Raw genomic sequence first — 12,389 nt, 5'->3', positions numbered from 1 at the left:
TCAAAATTTTCACCAATTACAAACCAACACATTCTAGAACTTGAAAATTTGCCATGTAATTGATATTATAGATGCTTCCAGAACAGAAATTCTGCTTATTGGTACAGCATCTCATGAACAAAGTGGATTATAAAGCCTTTTCCTTCTTGGACTGTGCACTTACATGACATTTTTTTCGATAAAGAGAAAAAACATAATTACTTGAATTTTAATAGGTGCTGTAGAAAAGGAAAAAAAAATCTATTTCCTTCTATCCATCTTACATTCTCTGGGTGGGACACTGTAAATTAGACTAACAGAAGACAGATTAACAAGAGACAAGCATAAAAATTGATTTAATATAAGTTTTATGTGACACAGGAGACTTCATAAGAAAATGAAGACCCAAAGAAATGGTTAAACTTAAGCATGTTTTATACTAAGTTTGATGAAAAGTGGAAAGTCATGGAAAAACATGATAGTGAAACCATCCTTTATAAAATTAATAAAGGGCCACAAGGTGGGAACTGTGGCAGGGGAAATATATGTAACACCAGTGATTGTTCCTCTCTCGCTTTCCTATAATTGCTTACTACTCAGGAGTCATATAGCTGATGATCATAAAGGCTCTTAGCTTTCTTCATTGCTCCCACAGATAACATCACCCTCGTGAAACCTAAGGCTAGTTTCTGAGATATCTTCCAGGCCCTGCATTCCCGTGGAATGGCTGACCCACCCAGACCAGTGGCCCATACGAAGGAACTGACTCAAGTCGTCTTGCAACCCCCACTCAAGAACTGACTCAGCAAAGAAGACAATTTCTACACCCCATGGTTCCACCCCAAACCCACCCAAGTAGAGACCCCATTGCCTAGCTCTTTGCCCGCCAAACTATCTTTAAAAACCCTTTCTCCTAAATTCTCAGGGAGACAGATTTGAGAACTTCCTTCCATCTCCTTGTGATAGTAAACTCTGTCTCTGCTGTAACCTCTGCTGTCTCAGTGCATTGGCTTCCTCTTGAGCAGTGAGCAAAGAACCTGGTAAGGCTATAGTAACAGGACAAAAGGGTTTGAACTAAGGGTAGTAAACTGAGGGAAACTTAGCAAGGCCTGTTTATTCAGATTCCTCTTGGCATGTCCTGTCCAATAATTGCAAAAAGACTTACTGGTTTGGATTCTGAGTCACTTTGTAGATAGCTTTAGTTTAAAAGAAAGAAACAAGGCAGGAGGATCACTAGAGGTCAGGAGTTCAAGATCAGCATGAGCAAGAGTGAGACCTCGTCTCCACTAAAAAAACAGAAAAAAATTTCTGGGTGTGGTGGTGTGCACCTGTAGTCCCAAATACTTGGGAGGCTGAGGCAGGAGAATCACTTGAGCCCGGGAGTTTGAGGTTGCTGTGAGCGAAGCTGATGCCAGGGCACTCTAGCCCGGACAACAGAGTGAGACTCTGTCTCAAAAAAAAATAAAATAAAATAAAAGAAAGAAAAAGAAGAAGAAACCCCAGGAATATTTGCTATCTGTACCTGCTGAAATAATAAGAGATTTGAAATGATTTTTTTTAAAGAGCTCTGTAGTCAAAAGTCAGCTTAATAGAAAGTTGATATTCAGCCTATAATTTTTTTAAAGGCCTCTCCTGCTTCTCTCCATTGGAACTTCTCTGTTGATTGAACTCCTCTTCTTGAACCCCTGCTAACTATATGCTCAGCCTCTCTGTCTGCCTCCTTTCTTGCTGGCATGATTTTTGCTGAGGATAATGCATAATAGAACTCTATTGGCCTTTTTGGAGTGAGATTTCCCCAAGCTGGCTCCTCTAAGGACCTCTTCTTTCGCTCTGTTTCTGCCCCTCTTTCCTCCTTTGGCTGCCTTCAATCTTCCATCCAGCTCTCCTGAATCCTTGGTGTGTTCTCCTTCAAACCCCTGCCTCCTCCAGTTGGTGGTCAGTGGATGGAAAGTTACTAAGAAGAAACATCAGAGGTAAGAAAGACTCAGGCTTCTGTAGTCAAACTTTTGTTATGCTTCTGAACCTTCTCCCAGGACCATCTGTGTACGTGCTTGTAAAATCCTGTAGTGAATCCCTTTGACTTCATGTTGCCTCAGCATCTACTTTGAATCCTTCCCTGGTCTCACCTAACTGACATGCCCCAAACTCCTTCTTGGAAAAACTTGCGCTTCCTACCCTGTCACCTCTAGAATTTGATAATTATCTTTTGGAAATACAGTGTTCCTTGGTATCCATGGGGGATTGGTTCTAGTACCTACCAAAATCCACGGACGCTCAGTCCCTGATATAAAATGACGTAGTATTTACATATTACCTATGCACATCCTCCCATATGCTATAAAGCATCTCTAGAATACTTAAAACACCTAATATAATGTAAATGCTACGTAAATAGTTGTTATACTCTGTTGTTTAGGGAATAATAACAAGGAAAAGAAGTCTGTGCATGTTCAGTACAGATGCTCTTTTTGAAAAACATTTTTTGATCCCCAGTTGGTTGAATCCACGGATGTAGAATCTGCGGATATGGAGAGTCGCCTGTACAAACTTCAGGGACAAAAGAACTCTTTAGCACTTGTTCAAATGAAAAATTTTAAAAGCCTTCCCCACAAAAATTGATAAAAGGCTTTAGCCATCTGAACAGGTAACTTTAACTTGTCCCATTTTCCAGACCTAGCTAGTGAGTCTTGAACTATCTGACCTGGCACATGGCTAAAGGTTTTAGATTGAACGCTGCAAGATCTGCTTCTGTCTGTATGTTGACGTCATTAAATATAATACAGACAAACATTTTTGCCTGGGTTTTCTGGTCAGATAGGTTTGTGTTGTCTCTGCTAGATGCTTAAGGTCACAAAACTATAAATCCAACCTATGACCAATGCACAGTAAAAAGGAATTTCTGAATTCCTTGACGCAAGTCAGTCATAGAGAAAAAAAGAAAGAGGGAAGAACCATGTTTAACTTTTTAGTTTCATTGCTTCTGTGATATTTTTGATACTTGCCTGACTTGTCAAAAAGTAAATAAATAAGTTAGTGGCTAGCTTTGTTTACTATCTCATAAAATTTTCATGAGTAGTTCAAGCATAATTGACAACGAGTGAATTAGATGAATGTAAGTAGGATAAAAGTTTGTAAGTGAAGATTTTCGATAATTATTATGTTGCATAAAATATGTCTACTTAAAAATATTCTCAAAGATCTTTTTGGTAACTTGACACCTTAAAGTGAAATTAAGTAATAGATGACTTATTAAATGTCTGAGTCACTTCTAAGTAAGTTAAAATACTGAAACATTAATTATGAAGCATAAGTTTAAGTTTACATACTTTGGCATTGTGTTTTTATGTAGTATAGGAAAGTTAAATAGATTGTGGTGTGTTAATAAGCATGAAAAATTATCTCTAGAAGTTAAAAAATGGTGAATGCTGATATGAGTCCACAATCTTGCTAGTTTTCACTAGAAATCAAGATTACTAAGAGTTGGCGTTGGCTGCGGCCTGGCATCAAGGGGCGGCCCCGGCAGAGAGCAGACCCAGTGGCCCCAGTGATTATGGACCTGGCTGAGGCGGTGCTGCAGGAGAAAGCACTCAAGTTTATGACTCACAACAGCTGTGTCAGACTCTGCTTAAACCAAGAAACAGTATGTCTAGCAAGCACTGCTATGAAGACTGAAAATTGTGTGGCCAAAACAAAACTTGCCAATGGCATTTCCAGCATGATTGTGCCCAAGCAACAGAAACTGCCTGCAAGCTATGAAAAGGAAAAGGAACTGTGTGTCAAATATTTTCAGCAGTGGTCAGAGTCCGATCAAGTGGAATTTGTGGAACATCTTATATCCCAAATGTGTCATTACCAACATGGGCACATAAACTCATATCTTAAACCTATGTTGCACAGGGATTTCATAACTGCTCTGCCAGCTCGGGGTTTGGATCATATTGCTGAGAACATTCTGTCATACCTGGATGCCAAATCACTATGTGCTGCTGAACTAGTGTGTAAGGAATGGTACCGAGTGACATCTGATGGCATGTTATGGAAGAAGCTCATCGACAGAATGGTCAGGACAGATTCTCTGTGGAGAGGCCTGGCAGAACGAAGAGGGTGGGGACAGTATTTATTCAAAAACAAACCTCCTGATGGGAATGCTCCTCCCAACTCTTTTTATAGAGCACTTTATCCTAAAATTATATAAGACATTGAGACAATAGAATCTAATTGGAGATGTGGAAGACATAGTTTACAAAGAATCCACTGCCGAAGTGAAATAAGCAAAGGAGTTTACTGTTTACAGTATGATGATCAGAAAATAGTAAGCGGCCTTCGAAACAACACAATCAAGATCTGGGATAAAAGCACACTGGAATGCAAACGAATTCTCACAGGCCACACGGGTTCTGTCCTGTGTCTCCAGTATGATGAGAGGGTGATCATAACTGGATCATCGGATTCCACAGTCAGAGTATGGGATGTAAATACAGGTGAAATGCTGAACACACTGATTCACCATTGTGAAGCAGTTCTGCACCTGCGTTTCAATAATGGCATGATGGTGACCTGCTCCAAAGACCGTTCCATTGCTGTGTGGGATATGGCCTCCCCAACAGACATTACTCTCCAGAGGGTGCTGGTCGGACACCGAGCTGCTGTCAATGTTGTAGACTTTGATGACAAGTACATAGTGTCTGCATCTGGGGATCGAACTATAAAGGTATGGAACACAAGTACTTGTGAATCTGTAAGGACCTTAAATGGACACAAATGAGGCATTGCCTGTTTGCAATACAGAGACAGGCTGGTAGTGAGTGGCTCTTCTGACAACACTATCAGATTATGGGACATAGAATGTGGTGCATGTTTGCGAGTGTTAGAAGGCCATGAGGAATTGGTGCGTTGTATTCGATTTGATAACAAGAGGATAGTCAGTGGGGCCTATGACGGAAAAATTAAAGTGTGGGATCTTGTGGCCGCTTTGGACCCTCGTGCTCCTGCAGGGACACTCTGTCTACGGACCCTTGTGGAGCATTCCGGAAGAGTTTTCCGACTCCAGTTTGATGAATTCCAGATTGTCAGCAGTTCACATGATGACACAATCCTCATCTGGGACTTCCTAAATGATCCAGCTGCCCAAGCAGAACCTCCCCGTTCCCCTTCTCGAACATACACCTACATCTCCAGATAAATAACCATACACTGACCTCATACTTGCCCAGGACTCATTAAAGTTGCGGTATTTAACATATCTGCTGACACCAGGACGAGTAACAACAGTAACAACCAAACTACTACCTGGTTTCCCCGGACTAGCCGAGGAGCAGGGCTTTGAGACTCCCGTTGGGACACAGTTGGCCTGCAGTCGGCCCAGGACGGTCTACTCAGCACGGCTGACTGCTTCAGTGCTGCTACCAGAAGATGTCCTCTATCTTTCGTGAATGATTGGAACTTTTAAACCTCCCCTCCCCTCATCTTTTCCCCTCTGCACCTATTTTTTCCCCATTTGGTTCCAGACAAAGATGACTTATAAATATATTTAGTGTTTTGCCAAAAAAAAAAAGGATTACTAAGAGTTAAAAAATTATAATTAACATATATAATTAAATTGTTAGAAATTATAAGGGATAACTTTATATGCAGAGAAAATAAGATGCATTTGATAAAGAAAGGTATATGAAGGACACATTTTTGTTTAAAAAAAAAGCTGAATGGATTTTTCTAAAGGATATAAAAGGCCTACAGAAATCTTATCTTTTGTGGTCAAAACTGACTCAAATTGGATGGATTTATTAAAAGCTTTTATTAAAAAGTAGCTTTAGTGTTAGTACACTGGTGGAAAAGTAGAATTTGGTCTTCTCTGTAAAAATAACAAAGTTTTTTTGGAAGACTGGTCAGGGAATGTGAAGGGATTTTTTTTTTCTCCTTTTAAGTAAGTGACCTAGGAAACAAAGATTTTGCATATTACCAGGATTATTTCTTGTGCTTCATGTTGTCTTTTATTAGGTCTTTGCTTACTTAAGAAAAGTGAGTCTTCCCAACATTAAAAGAGGCTGGGTGTGGTGGCTCAAGCCTGTAATCTCAGTACTTTGGGAGGCCAAGGTGGGAGGCCTGCCTGAGGCCAGGAGCTCAAGACCAGCCTGGGCACCACAGCAAAACCCCATCTCTACACAAAAATTAAAAATTAACTGGGCATGGCAGTGCATGCCTGTAGTCCTAGCTGCTTGAGAGGCTGAGGCAAGAGGATTGTTGAGCCCAGGAGTTCGAGATTACAGCAAGCAATGATTGCAGCACTGTATTCTAGCCTGCGGGACAGAGCAAAGATCCTGTCTCAATTAAAAAAAAAAAAAAAAAGCGCTAAGTTTTTGTTCACAACTATGTAAGCTTTTGTATTTGCCTTTAAAATCTTTTATTGTCACTTTGATTAAATATTAATAAAGAACTGGGACCATATGTAATTGTTTTAAACCTTTTGATGTTTTTGACAAACTTCCCAAAATCAAATTCTAAGTTAAGTCTTATTAACCTCAAATTAACTTTGGGGTTTTCCATGTGGCCTCTGGAAAGAAACAAAGGATGCATCTCTCACCTTATAAAAGAGAGATAGTAAACTAATTAGGCTTATTTGATATATTAAATTGTATAGAAAGCATTGTCAAATAATAAGTGATGCCAAACCTTCTTTAAGTTATATTTTATGGGTGTGTTATGGATAAGAGTGTTGGAAAATTATGTGAGATTCCTAGAAATTTAATGTTATCAGTAATAATCCTGGTTATTATGTTAAAATGTTGTATGCCACAGAAACATCCAAATTTCCTTGTCAGTTGCTGGTGATAATGAACTCCCATCAGATTTTTAACCATGGCCATGTTAAGTCTCTGTCATCCACAGATCATTATTGTTTTGGTTCTTCTCTGAAAGCATTTGCAGTCAGTCGCAGTCCAAACTTGTTTTTCCTCAAGGAAATTCATGGAAAAGACTCTGACAAGTACTCTTCAATACAGGTTTCTGATAATCCTGAGATCATACCATTGGAATGGGTAAGAATTTCCAGAACTCTGATAAAGAAACTGATGGCTTCATGAAACTGCTAACCAAGATCAAGCAGAACAAGAATTCATTGCATGGGACTGAATGAACTGATAAGGATAATGTTTTTATGGCTTTTTATTTGAAATTTTGCTGGTTCTTCTTTTAAAGGTTTTCTTTTCCAGATTTAAGGGAACTTCTTTATTTCTCTTAAGCTACCTATAGCTTACAGCAATTTGGTAAGCTATACCTTTGTGAACAGAATTGAAACAATTACTTTTTATCCCTACCTGATCCCTTCAGGATTCAGAAACTATTTGTGAGTATTCTTATTTTTATGGCAATATAATTATTTGTATAAGTTCAATGAGAATCTGTTCTTCTTGTAACAGGACACAGTTGAAAACACTGGTTATATACCAAGGCTTTGACTGAAATGTCATATTTTTAAATACAACCAGACAACTTTAAGGAACTAAGGTTGACTTTATGGAGCCAATAAAGCCCCACCTTGGGAAAACTGGCCTGTTACTTTGAATGCATAGTTCACATGGTTGCCTTACAGGTGGGTAAGGAATGTCACTTCCTGGCAGGCCCAGCAATCTCAGGCTATTTTGAGGACCTCAAGTAGAAACGAATTCACCTAAATCTATAGATACTTCAGCTGAAGTTTGATGATGAATCCTTTTCATGGCCTCTTAGCCCCAAGAAGCTTTTAAAAGTTTTATCTGAGATTCCCTATGAAAAGTTCCAGCAAAGCAAATTTAAAGAGAACCTATCTGGCCAATCACTCTTCTTGCTGAACTTGTGTAAATGATCAGGTTAAGTTTAACAATACTAAAATTTATTTTGCAAACAGATTAGTCTTACTTTGATTATCTTTGATAGAAATGGGGGTAAGAGAAATAGAGAGAAAAATTATGTTTCAGAAGAAAACTATAGTGCACCCGTTAGTAGATTCTAGCTGATTGTTTTTGAGGATTTGTTATACACCTGAAATCTGAGCTGGATCCTGAATTCTTCTGGTTTCCTCCAGTATCTACCTATGACTCTCCAAACTAATATTTCCAAGTTTTCTACCACTCTTCTGGCTTGGAGTCATTAAAAATTAAAATGTCCCTTTTCCTGAAGCACTGCCAGCTGAAGCTAGATGGCTTACCGTAGACTTCAGAGAAATCACCACAACAGCTTATATGTATGTACAACTTTTGTGCATGTCGCTGTATGGACTACTCAGAAAGTTCACTGCAACTCCTGACAAAAACTGCAAACCAGGAAAATCTGTCAGAGTGCCACTGCCTGCCCCTGCTCCAACAAAGATGCTTCAAGCCCAACATGTAGAAATCGTCTCAATCAGCTTCCCTTTGGACTGAAAAATTGAGTTGATAGTTTGCTGTAACCATTAACCTTTGTTATTCTTTTGTTTCCATATAAATGCCTCTTATTAAATATCTGATTGTTTGCACCATATGGACACCTAACTTTAGTGGAAACCCACTTGCAGCACCATTGCCTGAAGAGAGGCGTTAACTGCTTAACTGGACTGACCTATTCCCGGGACCCAGAGCCAGGTTCAATGGCTTATGAGATAATCCACCAATCTGATTTCTAGACTGCGGAACTTCCTGAGGAACTTTCAGAAAGGGGAATATGGGAGCCCAGAAAACAATACCCCAAAGGATGGTGCTTTGGCACGCTGAGTACTTTGAACTAAAAGAGGTCGGAAGGCCTCAGAAGCTCGGTCTTTCTGACCTATTCCTGCCCTCCTGTTTCTTACCTATTTTTCTGCCCTGAGGTGAGTCATAGAAACCAAAATTTCTCTTCCCCAAGGCAGGTCACAGAAACTAGAATCCTTATCTCCCAAAACAAGCCATAAAACCTAGAAAGGTCACTCTCTCCCTACTCCCTTGAAGGCCCTCATTCCAGAGGGGTCCAGCCCCAAACCCAGGAGGAAGGGATGCTACACAGAGAGGCCAGGAAGAATCTCGACAGGCCTTGCCCACCCCAGTCTCTTACCATGAGATCATACTCTTTTGTCCAATCACAACTCTATATGTTCTTCATTGAACCTAAGCATAAAAATAGTTTTCCCTGGGTCTTTGGGTCTTCATTTCTGAAGGCTTCCGTGCAACATAAAACTTTGCTTGAATAAATTTGTTACGCTTTTCTCTTGTTAACCTGTCTTTTGTCATAGGAGTGTCAGCTGTGACCCTCTTGATGGGTGAGGAAAGAAGTCACACCTTTCAACCCCTACATCCTTAAGGAATCAAAAGCTCTCAGAATTGGGGGATTAATTGCCATTAATACATATTTTTATTCTTTAAGTTTCTTGTTAAATTACCCTAGAAGTTAGGAAGAAAGTTATAATTATCCTCGTCATGAATTTGGGTTGATTAAGAAAAGCAGGAAAAAAGCTAGAAATTGGGAGAAATTCCCATTTCAGTCTATTTGTAAAGAAGTAATGAAATGCTGATGATATCAAGAGCTTTAAATATACCCACAAACCACAGATAAAACAAAAATAAAATAAAATTCAAATTTGGGACAAGAAGATAGATTTGATTTTAAATTTTACAAATTCTCTCAAAATTTGTCCATGCTCTTCACTGACAGCCATGTCTTAAAACTCTTCATGTGAAAAGTAACTATTGTATGTTATTTATATGGAATATTTACAATTGCATGTATTTATGAATCAAATACAAAGTATTTCCATGTTATAAAAAAACAAATATCATCTGGCCAACCTGAGCATCACTTCTTTTTTTATCAAATGAATCCTATTTTCCCACTCATTTTTATTATAAATCAGAAATGTGCTCCCATAGAAAGCAAAAAAATAAAAGCCTATGGCCCCCAAAATAATATTAATGGTAAGAATGCAGTCAGTTCTGTGGCTTTTCTGAAATTGTGTGCCCAATCTATTGAGCTCCCCAGAAACTTAAAATGTCATGTACTTTTACTATGGAAAGGCATCAATTAACACCTCCCCTTATCATGTCTGCAAATTTGTAACTTCCCACATCTGGTTTATTTAAAAGTAAAACTTATAAAAAGTATCACAAAAGGTAGAGGACAAAATAAATTTAAAGACAGGCCATCAACTTTCCATACACAGAATGAAACAATAGCATAACAAGAACTCATATAATAATAGGATTCCCAAACTTTGAACTTCTCCTAGTATTTGTGGTGTACTAACACATCTTCTTCCATGGGAATAATCCCAAAGCACTTTGCAGAGATGAGAGCAGCCTGGAATTGAGTCCAAGAGAGAGAGACAGCTAAAACTAGATTATACCTTCAGTGTTGCTAATATTCTCTACGACTTGGGGTCAGTGGCTTATTCTCAGAGCACCTTAGCTTACCATTAGCAAAAGGACCTCAATGCCTTTCCTGCCAAGCTCTAAAAGAAAATTAAAAAGAAACTGAAAGTCACTCTGAATCCCTGGGATAAAGGTCCTATAAATATCTATTACCGTTGTTATTTTCACAGTACAACATACTTCCGCCCCAGATACAGCTATTTCAACAACACATGCAATGCAACCAGGGAGACGAGACCAATACTCACTTTTGCTAAGTAACCATACGAGCTGGAATCCAGTCAGCAGTCACCCTGCAGTATTTTTTAATGTCTACAATATGCTAAAATATAAAATATGTAAAAGACGCAGCCTGTATTTTAACAAGTACTCAAGGTAAAAGGGAGAAGAGGGCAAAAATACACACAATATAAGACTAAAACAAGAAATGCTATTGTATAAAGAACAAACAATGCAGATGAATCTCACAGGCATAACGATGAGTGAAAGCCAAACACAAAGGAACAAACATACTGTGTGATTCCAGTTCGACGAAGTTCAAGAACAGGTGCAACTAATCTATGTTATTAGCAGTCAGAATGCGGTTGGTTACCTCTTACAGGTGGGTAGACGATAATGCACTGAGAAGGGGTGTGGAACTCTGGAAACGGCCTAGTTCTTGATCCGGCTGCTGGTTCCTGGGCAAAAGCATAGGCAAAAAGTTATCAAACTGCACACTTAAGATTTATGCCTTTATGTATGTTACACCAAAAATATATTTTTTTTAGTAAAGTCTACATATGCCTTAAATGTGATTAAATGCAGCTATGTGGAATTATAATAAATTAAGGTGAGAGGGATTCAGGAGTGCCTGGAGTGGCCAAGGAGGGGCAGAGTCCCTCAGAAAATGTTCTAGGAATATGGTTTCTCTATGAAGAGGAAAACAAGAGGACATGCCCAAGAAGGAATACCAAGAAGGCACCACATAGACAAAGACCATGTTTCTAAGTCATCAAAAATGAACTACAAAACCACAATGGAACACTCAAAGATAAACGATCAGGCAAAACACTCTCAGCAGAACAAATGGCAAACATTTTCTGTGACTCAAAAATTTTGGTGACATTAGCTATCCCGAGACAGTTTCGGGTCAGGATATTTAAAGTCGTCTCACAACTGGTGGAAGTCAGAACTCAAACAACTGTTGATGTCCACAGATGCCTCAGATGCAGCCATCAAAACGGCATCTAGTTATTCCAAGAGCATTTTGAAAGAGGCTAGGGATGAATCGACCGCATGCAAGTAGGGGAGCAGCCCTTTTTCTCTCTGCCTCTCACACTTAAAATTTCTTCAACAATAACATAGGGAGAAGGGCTGGGCTCCCTGGAAGCAGAGCCCGAGACAGGGACTGAGGAGCACAAGATGGATTGAGGACGTACGCGTAAGGGGTGCGGGAAGAAGGCTGGGGAAGAGGAGGGGATTCAGAGGGGAGGAAGGGTGTCTGCAGAGGGGGAACATGTGTGGCAAGGAGTTTTGCCTTCAGTGTTCCTCATGTCAGGCATTTACTGCAGGCTGGGTAGAGAGCAGGAGCCTCCTGTTGGCCCAGGGCAAGTCTTTGGAGAAAGGGAAGCTGTGTGACGCTAGCAGCCAACACTCCCAGCAGCTGGGGATGCTTCGCCAGCCTGGTAGAAGGTTCTTGGCTGGGCAGTGTTCACTACATTAGCCGCTCTAGCACTACACTCATTTTTAAACCAGCAGTTCATGCTGGCAGTGAAACCGGTCAGTTATTTTAACATAGTCCTCATGATGTGCACAGCCAATGTCTTAAAAAATCATTTGGTTTTCCTATAAAAGGAATCTCATCTTAATACCAGACACACAGATTGGTTTCAGCGATACTTCATATCTCTGGGGTTAGCAGCAATAGTAAAATAGTCATTATGATTATCCCTTCGCCATGGAGATGGGCACAAGTTTCCTTTCAGAAATGAATTTCCTTCAGATCCCAGGAAATTTGGGAGTAAGAGGAAAACAGAATGAAAGTTCGGGAGGAGGCCAGAAAGTGTCTTCACCCAAGCCATA

The 12,389-nt window shown here is 39.6% G+C and overlaps 2 protein-coding genes across 9 annotated transcripts in view; one reads left to right on the top strand and one right to left on the bottom strand.

Moving 5' to 3' along the window:
- Positions 1 to 12,389, bottom strand: part of KLF7 (Kruppel like factor 7) — a 401,896-nt gene that overhangs the window by 333,398 nt on the left and 56,109 nt on the right. For all 8 annotated transcript variants that reach the window (XR_006736993.1, XR_006736990.1, XR_006736995.1 and 5 more), the window contains exon 2: positions 10,921 to 11,005. The gene's annotated coding sequence lies outside the window, so the exon portion shown is untranslated. The remainder of the gene's footprint in view (positions 1 to 10,920; positions 11,006 to 12,389) is intronic.
- Positions 3,530 to 5,278, top strand: LOC123644072 (F-box/WD repeat-containing protein 1A-like). The gene is given in 1 exon segment (XM_045560232.1): positions 3,530 to 5,278. A coding segment is annotated over 1 exon segment (1,632 nt). The 3' UTR covers positions 5,162 to 5,278.

The sequence above is a fragment of the Lemur catta genome, chromosome 8 (genome assembly GCF_020740605.2).
Source record: "Lemur catta isolate mLemCat1 chromosome 8, mLemCat1.pri, whole genome shotgun sequence".
Lineage (NCBI taxonomy): Eukaryota > Metazoa > Chordata > Mammalia > Primates > Lemuridae > Lemur > Lemur catta.
Note: the sequence above shows the minus strand (reverse complement) of the source record. Positions and strands in the feature narration are given on the sequence as shown.